The 17,133-nt window shown below is 44.0% G+C and overlaps 1 protein-coding gene across 4 annotated transcripts; it reads left to right on the forward strand.

Annotated features, from left to right (window-relative positions):
- Nucleotides 1-1,032: 1,032 nt before the first annotated feature.
- LOC109861371 (insulin receptor substrate 1) lies at nucleotides 1,033-16,478 on the forward strand. 4 transcript variants are annotated; one of them, XM_020440999.1, is made up of 11 exons: nucleotides 1,033-1,165; nucleotides 3,423-5,117; nucleotides 6,348-6,493; nucleotides 7,023-7,311; nucleotides 7,815-7,925; nucleotides 8,982-9,383; nucleotides 10,106-10,518; nucleotides 10,597-11,009; nucleotides 11,104-11,512; nucleotides 11,604-11,844; nucleotides 11,959-16,478. In XM_020440999.1, exons 2-11 carry the CDS (start codon nucleotides 4,616-4,618, stop codon nucleotides 12,918-12,920), a joined length of 3,888 nt encoding a protein of 1,295 aa, XP_020296588.1. In that variant the 5' UTR covers nucleotides 1,033-1,165; nucleotides 3,423-4,615; the 3' UTR covers nucleotides 12,921-16,478. The 4 variants fall into 4 exon arrangements, with proteins under 4 accessions (XP_020296588.1, XP_020296594.1, XP_020296599.1 ...); XM_020441005.1 differs by lacking the exons at nucleotides 1,033-1,165; nucleotides 7,815-7,925 and having other exon boundaries at nucleotides 2,713-5,117; XM_020441010.1 differs by lacking the exons at nucleotides 1,033-1,165; nucleotides 8,982-9,383 and having other exon boundaries at nucleotides 2,714-5,117; nucleotides 11,959-16,477.
- The last annotated feature ends 655 nt before the right edge of the window (nucleotides 16,479-17,133 follow it).

A 17,133-nucleotide genomic window follows, 5' to 3' on the forward strand; every position in this document is an offset into this window, starting at 1 on the left:
TGTGTGTGTATATATATATATATATATATACATACATACATATATTTAATATATTTATTGAGTTATTATTTCACATAAACTAATTTCCTCATCTGAATAATACTTTATTTGATATCTAATCATTGTTTTTTGTGCTTATTTTAATTATAATTATAGATTGATATGTTTAGAGATGAGGAAATTCCCTGTTATAGAAAAATAGATGTAAGGAAATAACAATCTTGGTTTTTTTTTCTTTTTCTTTTATTGGACATTATAGTCGCGTCTAAAATTAGAATAAAGTCTACGCGCGACTACGCGCGATATTGTTCTTCGTGCTAAATCGTCGTGAGCGAGCTTGGCGACGATTTGACAATTCTTCGATTTCCAAATCGCACGATTGATGAATTCTGACGCTCGCACTTCAATCCGCAGCACGAATAAAAGCGTCGTGCCGCGCGAGTTTCTTAAGCAAAACAAAACAATTATAAATTTAAAATATGACACTTGCCAAAAAAAAAAACAAAAAAAAATATCGCATTTACATGAGAATACTCGAGACTTTGGAATAAAGCAATTTTTTGTCCGAAAGAAGACAAATTTCAACATGACGAAATTTGACACGAGTCTAATGTAATACAGGAGAAAAAAACAAACAAATTATGCGTTTTTATGTTTTCAAATACCCAAAATAATTCACGTTACGACACAACACGCGGTTCGACTCGAAAGAGGGCACGACATATCTCAACGATTGCATAAACGCTCCTCGTATATCGATTTAGAATTGTACGCACTAAAATGTTGAATTGCGCATCGGTATATATGTGCGGTATCTGGCCTTTTTTTTTTCTTTGTTTTTTCTGTGTAGACTTTTTTTAGAGAGCATACTTTGATCGCCTTCGCGAAATCATGCGTACTTGGCGAAAGAGGAGAGGGGGAGGAACACGCAACGCGCGGACGCGTGTATCAACACGTCGCCCCCGTTTTCCCCGAGAACGGTGCATCGACGGGGGAGTAGCGTTAGTAAACATTGCGCTGTCGGATCCGTCTGATGCATTGCGGCTGGTGACATTGAGTCGCGCGTTACGTTTCCGAAGCTCGCGAGCGAGATCCGATCGACCGTATCCGTTGTGAAACCATCTCGTTACAACAACACACGGGATCGTTTCTTTTCGCCACGAGTGTGAGAATTTTTTTTTTATTTTAACTCGAATTCGCGCGCGCAAACTTGGCTCCGGCAATACGTAAATTACACGCTCCGAGCGCGCAAATAACAAACGTTCTTCGATATATTTTTAATCCTGTCGTGTCATTCTTTTTTTGTTCCGTTTTTTTTATTCTCGAGCGCCGTCGCGCGTGGAACTCCTAGACACATCCCCGCAAGGTCCTTCCGCATTGCGGTGTCCGTCCGTTGACACGGTCAACGGACGGATACCGAGTAGGTAGTTGCGCCGTTGCGCCGCACGCGCGTACAGACATCGTCGTCGCGTCGTCGCGCTCGTGTACACGTACATAATAAACCACGTCGCGTAGCGTGCGCGCGCGCGCACACACACACATATACACACGGTCGGGTGCGGAGAATGCACGCGCGCGCGCTTCTCTCCTTCGGCTTCGTATTTACAATCGCGTAGCCGTATCGCGTATGTCGCCGCCATTCGCGCGCTCTCGGCGCCTGCGTACATCTTGTTTACAACTGCGGAGCTCACCGTACACATGACCTTTACAAGATAGACACGATCGTCTGTTAGGCCAGATAGCTAGGCGTGAACCCGCGCAAACAGATCGCGAAAGAAAGAGAGAGAGAGATTTATATATAGGAAAAGAGAGAGGAGCGAAAGAAGAGGAGAGAGAGGAATTTTGCGCGAGTGTTGCGCCGTGTCGTCGTGGTACGTATAAAAATCCGCCTTCTGCCGTGTAACACGCACGGAGACGACGAGCCCGTGAAGTTTTGCGCGAAGAAGTTTGTGTCGCGCCGACGACGACGGCGATACGTGTGCACGGCTCCGCGCGAGCCCGATCACGGTCGAGCGTGTGACGCGGTATTTGTCTCGTGTTCGCGCCGGGATTGGTAGGGGGAAACACGCAAATCCCTGATAAGTGCACGAGAGAGAGACGACGACGACGACAACGGGAGATTTAAGCGCCGCGCGTGAGATGCTCGAGGGAAGAAGGTGGAGAACGATCGGAGGAGGCAGCGCTTTCGTCTTGCGGTTTGCTCCTGTAAATTTTTCGTCGTAACCTGTGTCTATCGGCGTGTCAAAATTCCACCGAGGCGGATCTCTCGTCCACCCCTCCCCACACCCGACTCTGTGACAATACTGTTGGTGCGTCGTTTTATAACACGCGAGCGTAGTGTGCCGTCTCTCTTCCGCTCCCCGGAAAAGACAGGAGGAAGCAAGGAGCAGCTGCGAGGAAGCGGGAAGAGTGTCGCGAAGTAGTCATTCACGTTACGTCGTGTAGCGCGACCAGTGGCGGTGTGCGCGGAATATACATACATATGTATATATAGAAAGAGAAAGAGAGAGAGAAAGAGAGGGAAGAGAAACAGGCGCCCGTTTCGATCTGGAATGCCGCTCGTCGTTCCGCTGCCATGGTTGTTTTGACGTCGTCGGCCGTCGCTATTGCGCATGAAAAAAAATCGCGTTGCCCTTGGCAGTAGCCTATTTACCGAGAGGAGCTCGCCGTCGTCGTCGCCACGCGCGCGCGCGCGTGTGCGCACCGATAAGGAGCGAAATTTCGGTCAGCCGCCCACCTGCGAGGTGTCTCCCCCGTGTCTCGTTCCGTTTGTACAAAAAATAAAAAAAAAAAAAATAAAACGTCACATCCGTCGCGTCCTTTTTCCACGGTGCGGCGTGGAAACAACACGTTTTCCACGAAAGTCGGAACGGGACGCGCGCGCGGGGATCCGAGAGAGAAAGAGAGAGACAGAGAACACGCCTTGCCGTGTGTGCCGTGAATCCCCCTTCCAACCCGTCATCCCTCTCGAACCCCTCTTCTCCTTCCTTCCGAACTGTTACGCGTGTCGCCGTCGCGCGCGTGTTGCGCTCTCTGTCCGACCGTCGTCTATCCGTTTCTCGTATATCCGTGTGTAATCTCTGGATGTGAGCAACTTGTGTATGTGCGCGCGCGCATTCGTGTGTATACACGTCGACGGTGGTGGACCACGCAGTAAATTGCGTTATTCGGAGCGGTAAACAGGTGCACGAAGCTCGTTCGTCCGTTCGTACGTTCGTTCGTTCGGTCGTTTGCTCGTTCGGCCGCACCTCGTGGCGAGTCTTCCGTTCTCGCGCTGAGCCGCGACGATCGTTGTCGCGGCACGGAATTTCACCACGCGGCGGGGCGATGCGCAGTCAGCGGTGGTGGCTCGTCTGTGATTCCCCCATCGTCGGTCCGCGAGATCGGTTAGCGAGCGAAATTTAGACGAAACCGCGTGACAGGTGGATTCGAGGCGTGCCGAGAGACGCGGGGAAAGAGAAAGAGACGGAACGAAGGAGGGAGCGAAGCGAGAGTGAGAAAGTGCCGTCGCGCGACATCTCGGAGTCGTCGGGCGCGTTTCGGCTTGGAATCGGTCGACGTTTGGTTTCTCGACGGGACTGACGAGGGAAAGGGAGAGAAAATCTGGCGGTGAGAAACCGAAGAGTCAGAACGTCGTCGTCGCCGTCGTCGTCATCATCATCATCATCGTCATCAATCAATCCACGTTGCGCGCTCGTCGCCTCGTCGCGTCAGCAATTGTGACACGCCGTTGTGTTGTTATTGTCTCTCCTAACCTAACCGAGAAGGAGGTAGACGTCCGCGCGCGTTCGCGCTCATGTCGACTGCCGCCGTAGGGAGGGCTGGAGCAGTAGAGGCGGCGTAGCGGAGCGACGCACGCCCTCGATCCTCGGCGCAGCTTCTGAGTGCACATGCACCGGTGGTGGTGCACCGATAGTAGTAGTAGTGGTGGTGGTGGTAGTAGTGGTAATAGTGGTGGTGGTGGTGGTGCTTGTGCGCCGCGTCGCCGCTTATTTACGTCTCGTAACGTGGATCCCGCCGCAGCGAAGAAGACGAAGGCCGCTCCCGGTGTCTCGTCGTGACTCCGTTCAATGTTCGGCGTATCCGCGCGCGGAGTGTCGTTGGCCGCGACTCAGGACTACGTGCGGACTACGTGCGCGTATTATTGTTGTCGGATCGTTGACGTTTTATATGGCCGAGGACTCGCTCCACGAGGACGCCTTTCACGGGGGACAGAGACGCTACGTTGCGGATCTCGACGGCAACAACGACGGCGCGTGTTAGAACGCAGTTCGCTGACACATTGACGGCCCCGTTGTGTTGTTATGCCCGCGAAAGTGCGCAGATCGCGTAGCGATCGAGCGTCAATCGGCAGGCGGTGAGAAAAAGACGGAGAGATACAGAGAGAAGAAGAAAGAGAGAAAGAGAGAGAGAGAGAGAGACGTTGGCGCGCGAATCTATCTCGGAATCCAGCCTGCGAGTGTGCGGGAATGACGTTCTTCGCGACGACGAACTCGGTCTTTTGCTGAGAACGAGAGAACGTCTCGCGGAAGGAAGACACAAGGCGAAAGAGAGAGAGAGAGAGAGAGAGAGAGAGAGAGAACAAACTTGAGGATACAACAGGAATATCATGTGAATGATAGCAGGTGCGAGGGACCGATACGCATACGCGAAAGAGCTCGCGCGCGATTGCGTTAGAAATTATCGTCGTTACTGTTGTGACTTAACGGCCGCCAAGATTATCATCCCAACGATGTCCTCGGGCAGGGGCCCGGCGTCGCCCTCGGGCGGGCCCGTAGTCCGCTGCGGCCACCTGAAGAAGCTGAAGACGATGAAGAAGAAGTACTTCGTGCTGCGAGGCGAGGCGCCCGACTGCCCCGCCTGCCTCGAGTATTACGACAGCAAGAAGAAGTTCGAGAACCGACAGCCGCCCAAGCGCAGCATATTGCTGCACAGCTGCTTCAACATCAACAAACGCGGCGACACCAAGCACAAGCACGTGATCGCCCTCTACACGAAGGACGAGTGTTTCTGCCTGATCCTCGACAACGAGAAGGAGCTGGACGAGTGGCTGAAGGCGATGCTGAGGCTGCAGAGCGGGGACATGCCCGACGGAGAACAACCGCGGCCTACATTCGGTAAAATCGCGTCTCGAACACATGCACACACATACACGCATACACGCCGCTTTTTTCAAATTCCCCGCCGCGAGCGAGCGAAGCACTTTAAAAGCACTCTCGGCGCGCGCCATATCGGCGTATTCTCGCCCCCAATATTTTTGTCACCGCTCGTGTGTCGCGGATTTCGGTTTGATCTTTGTTCGCGCGAAATAATCTGGAAAATTTCTGTCGTCCTCTTCCGCGCGAATTTTTTTGTTCGCGAAACGAATTAACCTAAAACAACGTCACATCGAATGTGTGACGATAAACGTGCAATCGATGTAACAAAAAATAAGGAGCGTGATATACACGGTTTTTCCGTGTGAATTATATTGTTTATTATTGTGATATTTACGAGCGCGACGTTTCTCGCTCGATTTTCCTCGCGGATGATAATCGAGTTTCGATGTTGACAACGGGAGAGAGAGAGAGAGAGAGATAGATAGAGATTATTGCGCATCTCTACGTATCGACTGGCGGAGAGACCCGCAAACATGCGTCACCACTCGCACGTGTGCGTTTGTTTACATCCGAGTGGAATGAATCGACGACTTTAAATCATTATTTCAACGATTTTGTTTTTGTTTTTTTTTGTTTTTTCCATTCTTTTTGTTTTCACACTTCGACCGGACACGAGTCGGACGAGACAAATTGGCTTTGGACCGTTAGTTTCGGTCGAATATGGTCTCCGTTCCGACTTCGTAGCCGAGGATAAAAATCGCGCGTCCGACCGGAGTGGAGGGACTCTTTTAAAGACCGTCCGAATTCGCTCGAGATCTCGAAAACGGAGCAGCAAGGGGGTTGGAGAAGTGTGTTTTCCACCGACCGTGTATATATTTGTTTGCGAGTTCTACATTTTGAACGAATTACGCAGCCTTGAAATAAAAATAACATTGGCAATTGTTTGCGCGCGTGTGTGCTCTTCGCGGGAACGAAAACAATATTGACGTTCAAATAAAAACAACAGAGTATCTTTGTTTCAAAATTGCGCGTTGATTTGTGCCAATCGCATTATTTCTGTAGAGAGACAAAAATTATTCGCCTCGATTATCGGCCTCGATTGTCTCCGTCTAATTGCACGCGCGGATTCGTCAAAATCCCGATCTAACGAATTTGTTTCGTTTTATGATCGCGAAGTGTCGAAGCGCGAAGTTGATTGTGAATTGTTTTCTTTTTTGATGATGGTTTTTGTTTTTGGTTTGTTTTCAGAACACGTGTGGCAAGTTACAATGCAGAGAAAAGGTCTGGGGTCACGGAGGAACATTCACGGACCTTACAGATTATGCCTCACCGATCAAACTTTGAGTTTCGTGAAGATAGGAGCGCAAGATAACACCGACTCGATCGAGATTTCCGTAAGAAAACTTTTAACGACGACAAATATCGTCTCTTCCCTCCCTCCCCCCAAAAAAACCATCCACCCGTTATTGTTGTATTAGAAATGTAAACATTTACTCGGTTCCCATGACCTCGTACGCATATATGTATATTTTGTTTCTACGAAGTTTACTACATGTAATGATAACGAACATAATGCAAAAGGTGACGAAAATTTCACCGTCTTTATTCAAGGCGGTGTGATATGCATTTAGATGAGTCAGTATTTTTTTTCCTTCTTTCCTCCTGACGTAGCTAGATTCGTAGTGTAGATAAGACGTTTTTTTGTTTAGACTAAGCCCATAGAGAAATACACAATGACACGCGATGAAAATAATTGCACAACATCCCACAATAGTTGACCGCAACACGTTCGATATAAATTCGTTACAATAGAAGGATCGCGACAAAAAGATGCTTTAGAAATTAAAAGAGATTTATGTTAATTGAATTTTAATAATGCAAAGAATTTTCTTTCTTTTTTTTTTTTTTTTTAATCTCGCACAGCTAAATTACATCAGACGATGTGGATTCGCGAACAACATATTCTACATAGAGGTCGGCCGGTCCGCCGTAACTGGCGATGGCGAGTTCTGGATGGCGGTCGAAGATAACAATATCGCGCTGAACATACACGACGTAATCACGACCGCGATGAGGAATTCGAAGAGCAACAAGGACGAGGTGGGACCTCGTCAGAGAATGCGCAGCTCGTCCGCCAATGAAGCCAGCAAACCCATATCCGTTCTTCAGCGACGGCACACCGGCCAGAAGCTTCATAGTTTCTCGCCCTTAGGTGAGCCGGCGACTTTGCCACAGAGCTTCACACTTGTTTATTCGATATGATTTTACACGCCAGAAGATGCGGATTTTTGTTTTTATTGTTTCAGTGTGTTTTATATCGGAAGAAAAAAATGATTTTTTTCTCACGTACACAGTTACAAGCGGTTTGATTATTACATTTGTAAAATTGTCCAGTGTTAAATTGTCTGTCCGAGAGTACTGCGTCCTTTTTTTTTTTTTTAATTGTTTTCTTTTGTGACTTCTTTTGCTTGAATACGTCAGTTCACGTATTGTTTCCTGTTTACGTAAATTCCTCGATATCTCCAAACTGTGAATTACGTTTTTTTTTTTCGAGAGACGTACGTCTTTACCTTTTGATCCTAATTAGATCGTAATTACACACACACCACATTAAGTTGTAATTTATCTTAAGTGAATTACTATAGGTGATAGGTACGAACACACATAAATAGCTTAGCTTGTCGAGTAACACAAGTGGGTTTACGGGGTTTACAGAGGAACAGAGGACACACAAGGAGCAAGCGGAAGCATTGCAGGAACAGACTGCTACCTCCTATGTCCCCATACAATCTCGGAGTACCTCCTCCACCAATCAAACAGTCACGGGTCTGTTCTCTGTCATAATTGTTATTTGCTTTTATTCTTTTTCGCGTTTTTTGTGGTTTTCGAATGGCAAAAAAAAAAGTGACAACGGATAAAAACGAGGGCAGTGTGTGAACATATCGTTTTTCTTTTATTCTTTTGTTTTTTTTTATTTTTTTTATTTTTTTCTCAGAGATTTTATTTCTACATTGAGTTCAGAATCTTCGCTCGTAGGTATTTGGTCATTGCATTTCGGTCTCGATAACCCTGAGATATCAAACGTTGAACTTGTGTATATCATACATACATATATACATAGTATCTGTACATATATATATATATCATATGTTGTATGTGCATTAACATAATGTGGTAACCACTGTGGTACTTACACACACGCATTGATGTAAATTTACCGTAATTGAGATCAATGGCAACATATTACTCAATTAATCGCGCGATGTGAGAGAGACATGTAATTAACAAGGTATAAAAAAGGCGAAATTGATATGAATGCAATGACCAATCATGTCAAGAAGGAAAGTCTTTTGGTCGACCTTGCAGTAATTACATTTATCGTTTTTTTTTTTCTTATGGGTGCTAGCTTCATGATATTTTGTAAATAGCATGACTAATTCGCGTAATTAAGTAAGTTATAGAAAATCTGTAAATTATATATTTGTGTTAGGTTTCTGTATCAGTGTTACACATCTTGTAAAAATGATGACGAAAGTTGAGAAGCTAAATTTGTACGTTTTTTTTTTGTTTTTTGTTTTTTAATCTTGATGTTCGTGCGACTGGTGTACGTTTTGTTGTGACTATCGCGTTTAAAGGAACCTAATCGAAATAATACGGATAGTGTTGTCGAGAGCGCGCTTTTGAATTCACACGTCGAACTTATCAGTTAACGCAACGCAAAAACATATTCGACGGTCGCGCGGTCATACGTAAAATTAACAACACGACCAGTACGAACGGCACTATCCGTGCTCTATCTGTATCCAAAAGTATTCGGTACGGGATGCACGTGTTTTCACGACAAAAGGAGTTGTGCGATAGTGAGAGGTGTGTGGTTTGCAGCCGTTGCTGGTACCGGGGCTTGGACTACTGGGATTGCCAACACGACTAATGCCAACAGTGCCGGTACCGCTAGACGTCGTCATTCGGTAGCGAGTCATCCTCATTCCGTCAATAATTCCCAATCCACTCATGTCACAACAACAAATACTACGACCATACCCGCCACTACTACCACCACCACCACCACCAATACCACCAATACCACTACCACCACCACCACCACCACCACTACCATTACCGCAACCACCACCACCATCACCAACACCATCACCGCGACTGTCACCGCGACGATCACCACGACTACAACCAATGCGACAGTATCCCATCAGAGAACCCTATCGCTGCCCTTAGCCGTCGTTATTATCAATCAAACGCAACCGTCTAAACGATCCGTTTTACGGTGTATGTATTTTGTTCCGTCATATTTGTTTAATCGAATCCGAATCTTTGTTCTCATCCCCTCAATGTTTCTTGCTTGTTGAACGCTCTTTTCTCCATCTCGCATTCGATCCTGTCCTCCTATATTATAAATATCCAAAGTGTACGAGGCCCGTTCGATCAGTGTTTACAAATTGTTTAACGTAAGACCGCAGTAATTACGAGTGCAAAGTTCTGCTGGCATGCTATTAAAAGTGCACGATGTATTATATTATGAATTGAGCGCTTCGGTTGTACATATATATATATATATCTTCTATTCGTTATATGGGATATGAAGATGTAAAGAATGGATACATAAATATATATATTTCTTCTGGATGTTCTCTCCACATGTTAATATATACTTGGATAATATAATCACTGTAAACTGGTTCTTACATAATCGTCATTGCTTTACTTATTTTCAATCTGAACGCTCTGCGTATGTGCAGAATAATTAATGGGGTGATTGTCCATTTCATTTTCTGTGCTTGAGAGAATACGTTGTTTAACAATAAACAATTCTCTCTCTCTATCTTTTTCTCTCTCTCGATATGTATATTACATGATAATAACAGTTATTACACAACACACACTAACGCACAATTAACTGCTGCTATGCTGGGACGATGGAACTGGCTTGACTCTACCTGTATGCGACAAACTATCCGTTACGAGAAAATCTCTGACAAATGCGTTTGCAGGTGCTACTGGACGCGATCGATGCGACAGTTTGCCGTCGAGGGCACGTACCACAAGCGAGGGACAACCGATGATGGTGTTGAACCATCCCAGAGGGGCCAACGTCTTGACCCACGTGCCGCGACCGCATTCCATGTGTGGACGAGGCCTCTCGTATTCCCCGCCGGTCGCGTCGATGCCGATCAGTCCCGCTTCCGACGTCTGCTCGTCGGACTCGGCCGGTTCGTCACCTTCGATGGACGACTGCGGCGAGAATATTATGGAGGAAGGTCCTGTCTCGAGATACGGCCACTCGTTGACTCCGGACGAGCCTATGATATTAGACAAGAAGGGTGACGATTACGCCTTGTGGTCAACGTCGCATCATACGCATCTCAAATACTCGCCAAACTTCAAGTCTCATTCGCCCTCTCAGGTGAATATTTTAGCGATTGGTTTTTTTTAAATGTTTCTCAAATACAAATGGCAAATCAATTTGTCTTTTTGGTCACAGAGTTCCTATCAGAGTGAGATGTACAGTCCGTGCGGCTCGAGTCCCAGCCGAGGTGGCGCGTACATACCCATGAGCCCAGCGACGACAGCTCATTCACATTCGCGCGGATCGTCCCTCGTGGAGGAGAGTGCTGTGGATGGTTGGCGTCAGAAACCACTGGACGACGGTTATGTCGATATGGATCCTGTAAATAGTCACAACGGCCACTTTCCAGACGACATGTCTCAGAACGACGGCAGCAGTTGTTCTGTAACGTCCGGTACGCCCAGTACAGATTTGCGGTTTTCTGAATACCACTTAGACAAGGTGACGAGCTTCCTAACACCCGGAGAGGATCTCCAAGCCTCCAGACCGACCAGAGCTTACTCCGTCGGGTCGAGACCGGAACAGGCGAACAGGCATCGTAAAAATAGGTACGAGTTTGAAATTCCACGCTCAGCAAAGTGTTGTCAAATCACTCTGACGCAAATATATATTATATTTTTATGTTGCTCTTTGCGCACACAGGTTGGATATCACTCCACAGGATGCCAATAGAGTGCGAGCGTTTTCCGTAGGTAGTCGTTCCAAAAGACCCGAGATCGGTAGGTTAGCTAACGTGGCCACCGTGCCACTGCCGGCCGGTTCGGACTCGAACTCGAAGTCAAGCTCCGCGCCGTTGCTATCGAGTTCCTGGGGACACAATTCGGGCTGCTCCGGAGCGTCCGATCGTATGGAGGATCTCATGGAATTGGATTTCACGAGACCCAGTGTTTCGACCGCTCACTCCTCGCCACCGACGTCCTGTTCCCAGCTGCAGTCGCAACCGCAATTGTACTCTACTGCCACCGACACTAGTTCCTACGTCGACATGTCGCCCGGACAAGCTCCCATATCGACCACTGCCCCATACGTCGATATGAGTGGCATAAATAAGGTGTTACATCGATGTTTAATCTACCGGTAAAATTTATATTCTATTTTATCGTGAAACAATAAACAAAATTTGTGTTTTCTTTCTCGTGCAGATTAATCGCAATAATAATAACAATACAATCACTGCCAACCACAACCATAGCCACATGCATATATCATCGTTACCTTTTACCCACAAATCTGTAATCACGACCCTGAAACCGGTGGAGGAAGCGGAAGGGCCTTACTTGAAGATGGATGGCGTGAAGGAGGATTGGTCGCGTTTGGAAACAAGTCCGAAACAAGTGTCGTCGCCTATGCAAGAGGATACTTACCAAACTAATGGACCGCCAGGTAAGTCGAATGTGATTTTTCTGCAAATTCGCGCATGTGTGTGTGTACGTATTGCAAAATAATATTCATTGTAATAGATCATATAATAATTCCAAGAAAACAATGAATATTCAGGTAGTACAAGAACAGCGCCGATGGATCTTCCGCAGCCGAGGCGTCCTCCGGAGGGATACGTAGAGATGTCTTTTAAAACGCGACCGTCTTTAGATCAGGACTACATAAACATGAACATGGGGAACAATCGCAACAACCGCAAGACACACACGGCCAGCCGCAAGGAGAAATCGCGATCGCAACCGATCGCGATTCAAGCGGGCAGCAAGCCGTCTAATAAAACTCCCAGTTTCCTACCTTTGAACGGCAGTCCGACGTCCGAGAGTCTGGCAAGCACACCCGCTTCTCCGCCGCGAGCAACGCTCACGGGCTCCTCGTCCACTATTTTTCCTTTTTCCCTGAACAGTCCTCAGTCACCTGTAAAGCCTTTTACAAAGAAAAACGACAATTTTTCTATGACAGACGCACCGAAACAGGACGAGGACAGTGAATACGCGATCATGGAACCCGTGAATAAGGTCTTCACATCGTGTTCCACCCTGTCGACGGAGACGAAACCGTCGTCGAAGATGAACAACGAGAAGCCGCCTAGTCCTGTAGAGAAAACGACCACCGTTCGGATTATATCGAAATCCACGTCGTCGTCGCAAGAACACAACAAGTCGGTCAACCTAATAACCAAGAAACTCACGGATCTAACGGTGTCGAAACCGCGCCTCGTCACGGCCTCGCCGACGAACACCAGTCCTACTCCGGGTTTCAAACCGTCGAGCGTACAACAGTCGAAGCCATCCTCCCCGAAGTTCATCGACGAAACTCCCACGCCGACGCCCACGCCCACACCCACGCCGAGTCCGTTGGACTCCGAGGGCTACGAGAAGTTGCAACCGGGCGCGTCAATTCTACATTACGCTAGTCTCGATCTACCGGAATGCGGCAATACAGCGCCTGTGTCGCCGGCGTCCACGCAGGACAACTTCACCTACGCTGAGATCGACTTCGCGAAACTCAAGCAGAACTAAACAAAATTAATAATAATAATAATAATAATAATATTAATATTAATAAAATGCGTAGCTCCGAATGCGCATAACTTCAGCCGCTTCCGTGTGTAGCGCGCGCGCGAGAGGAAGAGAGAAAGAAGAAGAAATTGGTGCACAAGCGCGAGCGCGAGGTGGCACGGCTAAAACGCCTCTTGTGTTCCCCATGATAGCAACGAGTAGGCAGGGTATATATCGATCGTTCTGACATTGGCTCGGCTGGTCTAAAACCGAAAACAGAGCGCCGGGTATATATAAGAACTGTTATATGTAAATATAATTCATAATTCTTTATTTTTCTCTGCCTTTCGACGGCAATTACATTAATCCGCCAATCTCTTCCTAGTGTACGGATTGGTAGCCTATTTTAAATCGTTTGAGAAAAGAAAAACAGAAACAAATTAAGCGTCGTTGGTACCTATAGTTCTGGTTGTACTGCATTAATATCGTATTTTATTGGAATGATGTGAAGTTTTTTTTAGCATATGTAGGCGAGCATATATTTTTGTCGCCGATTCTTAAGAGAATGATCAATTTGTTCTTGCGTATATAATAACTCTCTAGTTAACATTGAACAGTCGATAAGATTCAGCGAGAAAAAGCAAACCGCGAAAATGTTGCGAAAAATGAAATTTTTTATATCGCGCGCGCGAGATTGCAATATACGATTTTAAAATACACACAAAAAATAAGCCAAACGATTAAAACAGCGATTTAAAAATGCACGTTTTATAAATAAAACATTTCGTTTATTTAAAAAAAAAACAAAAAGACATTTGATTACATATTATCGTACAAATCTTTCGTAATCATCTTCAGAATCACTGCGATATTTGGTTTGAGATCGTGTCATCCTGAATGACATACAGCCTATAAGAATAATAATATAAAGTTGACTGTTACTGTATAAATACGATACACAAAATATTACATATAATAATTAAATTCTATATATATACATATATATAAGCGTGTGAAACAAAATAGCGGGTGACACCTCGAATAAGATGTTACGATAACTCTGAAGCGATTACGTAAGATTGACGCAACATCTAATTTTAACCGTGTGTACAAAACCAGCATTTAAGAAATTCTGATGATGAGTTTGTGTGACAGATGTGCATTTCTTCGCCTAAAATCTCGCCTAAGATCGCGCGAAGTTCTTGTCCCTTTAGGATGTTACAGATTATTATCGTTGTTTGCTTTTTCTGCTGCTGATTCTCCTTTCTTTCCGCTTCCGAAGTCAATCAAAAAACTTCATTTTCGACTCTCTGCGTCTCGTTCCCGTGAATTCTGTTAAAACCTCACATCGGTGGTTTTTTTTTTTTTTTTTGTGGCATCACAACCAATCGATGAAGTTTTTCCGTTTGAGTAAAAACCGACACGTTTGTATTAATTGATCGCAGTAGAGACGAACTTGCTCGATATATTGTCTTAATTAAGGAGAGAGAGAGAACAGCTTGTGTGTATAAAGAAAATGTGTATGTAAACACAATAATGTAACTTTTTAAATTTTAATTTTGTTGGATTTGCGCGTGTTGCCTATATCAAAATTCATTTTGTTTTGTATTATATATTTCAGATGCTGACAAGCCAAATAACTAAGTATCGATTCTTTTTGCAAGATATTATACATATATATCGTGCCAGGTTTAACCCAATTGTAATTTATATAATTATCTGATAGAGTATGACAAAAAAGACGAAATTTTATTTATATCGTTTTTGATAGCGGTGTTTGTGTGAGTAACGTAAATTCTATTGCTTTTTTTCCTCGTACGTGTAAAAAAAAAACAAAAAAAAAAAACGTTAATAATTGTATCCTTTTATTTGTGCGTCATAAATTCTACTATCGAATCTTTATATATTGATTGAGGATCGATTGGCACATCATTGTTTGTGTACAGAAAGTAACATGTTATTATTACGTTTTTACACGTTCGCGTAAAGCTCTCGCTTTGTATCTTCTATGATAATCGAATCATCGAATTTGAATTTATAATTGTTTTTTATTCTTTGAAAGCAAGTTTTTAACGCGTCGTACGTATAAAGTTTCTCGCGCTTTTTATGTGTTATGATATATATATATATATACATATTGGTTTCTATGTTTTAGATGTTTTATCGTTACGTATCGAAAAATTTGAAAACGCGTTAAACGAGGGATCTTTTCCCTCCCCCCTCCCTCGAGTAACGGAATTTGCGAGGTCTCTAGACTTAAGAAATTGTGGATTTGCAATTTTTATATAATTCTTCGAAGAAAAAAACAAAACAATTGTTCTAAGCCTAATTATTGTTACGCGGGAAATGCATATACAACCGATGACGTACACTCGTCGGCTTTTTGCGATAATAATAATAATAATAATAATATCAGTAATAATAATATTAATAATAATGATAACAATAATTTTCACGCCGATCCTGCTTTTAGACGTGGCGATTAAAAACCCGTTGGTGTATCGATGCTGGTTTAAAAAGACAATTTTTCTCAACGAAACCGAAAATATATTATACGAGTGGTGTGTTTGTAATAACACAGTACACTACCAGAAACATAAGTACTGAAAGAGAAACTTTTGGACGGAGTTTTTTGTCTTCGTGTAACAAAAAATTAAAAAAAATGTGCGAAAAACAAAAAAACCGCGGACGAGATTCCGCGCGCGGCTCGAATCGATCGACGAGATTTATATCGTGTACGTACATAATACGCGTATTAATATGCGTATTATTTGTCGTTTCCTCGTTTTCGAACCGCGCCGAATTCCGTCCGGGATCCGCTATAAAACTATTTTCTCGCGATGGGGAATGTTATTATCCGCCAATGTTAGATCGACAACATCTCAATAATAGAATTCGTATTTGCAGACAAAAATAGATGTTCCGTACAATGCAGTATATACATGTGTTATCACGCTTTTCATATAAATTATGAAGTTGTCGAAGTGTCTCGAAAGGGCTGATTCGACTGCGTACACGCACACAGATAAACACACATACACACACACACAGGTACAATTACATAAAACACAATCGCATACGCGTATACATATATGCATATACGTTCTGCAGGATATTCTGTGAAAAACGGTACAACCGGCGAACGTGCCGGGGGAAATGCGGTACACACACATACACAGAGAGAAAGAGAGAGAAGCCGATCTAATGGGAATTAAAATAAAAGAGAAAAAAAGAAAAAAAAGATAAAGACGCCTAATATAATGACGAGCCAACTCTCTTTATCGGATAGTTACGGCTTGTATATCTCTTGTTTGAGCTAAATATAACGTTCTTTGCATGTATCTTATTTAAATTGCGGTTGTATCGTAACGTACAGGGTGTCTTGTATATATACATGCATATCCGACAAAAATGTTTTTGCGTGTTGAATTTTTGCGTGTGCGCGTGAGAGTGTTGGACGCGTGTGTTAATGCGTGCATCCGGAAATGTACGTGTCGGACGTTCGTGTATATATACATATATGTACACACACATATATATGTTAAAAATATATATATATATTAAGTATAATAATATTAATAATTAATAAACTCGCAATATATCCCGTTGTCTTATTTCTGAACACCCGTGTATCTTTAGAGAAACATCTCGCAAACATCAATTAAGAACTGTCGGTACATTTTTGAGTGCACTTGGTACTATTTAGTTGTTCGCGAATATATGTATAGATATGTTTTTTTTTTTTCATTTTGAATTTATGTAAGCAAGACGAAAGATATTGTGCGAGTAATATATTAACTTTTCAGTGCCAGACAAAAAATGACATACGAGTTGTCCTGACTAGGTCTGTGAGATCCACGCGATTTTAAGTTTGAATATCCTATATTAAAAAAGGCATTCGGACCGAGAAGTGCGCGTTGCCTCTTTTCCGCGTTGCCGATTGGTTGGTTGGTTGATCGAGTCGAATTGAATCGGCAAGATCGTGAGAGTAAATAATGAAAAGCGATTTTGAGACAGTTCGTCGTATATGTAGAGAAAATTAAAAACGTAACTAAAGTCAAGTGACAAGAAAGAGTAGAAAAACAACACGTGAAAATAACTTGACTGTAATTTATATTAAATATAACATTAAATAATACATATTATACATATAATTTATTATATATTTATAATATTATACTTTATATTGTATTATATGTATTATATACATACTACAGTAATGTCACTGACTTCC

Source organism: Pseudomyrmex gracilis, unplaced genomic scaffold (assembly GCF_002006095.1).
Source record: "Pseudomyrmex gracilis isolate BER0280 unplaced genomic scaffold, ASM200609v1 scaffold_9, whole genome shotgun sequence".
In the NCBI taxonomy this organism is placed as follows: domain Eukaryota; kingdom Metazoa; phylum Arthropoda; class Insecta; order Hymenoptera; family Formicidae; genus Pseudomyrmex; species Pseudomyrmex gracilis.

What these genes read in the sequence shown, in the direction of transcription:
- LOC109861371 (XM_020440999.1), top strand. Translation starts at nt 4,616, where the DNA reads ATGATAGCAGGTGCGAGGGACCGATACGCATACGCGAAAGAGCTCGCG. An exon ending in CCGACTCGATCGAGATTTCC is followed by an intron (nt 6,494 to 7,022) that starts GTAAGAAAACTT and finishes AATCTCGCACAG; the next exon opens with CTAAATTACATCAGACGATG. An exon ending in TAAACGATCCGTTTTACGGT is followed by an intron (nt 9,384 to 10,105) that starts GTATGTATTTTG and finishes ATGCGTTTGCAG; the next exon opens with GTGCTACTGGACGCGATCGA.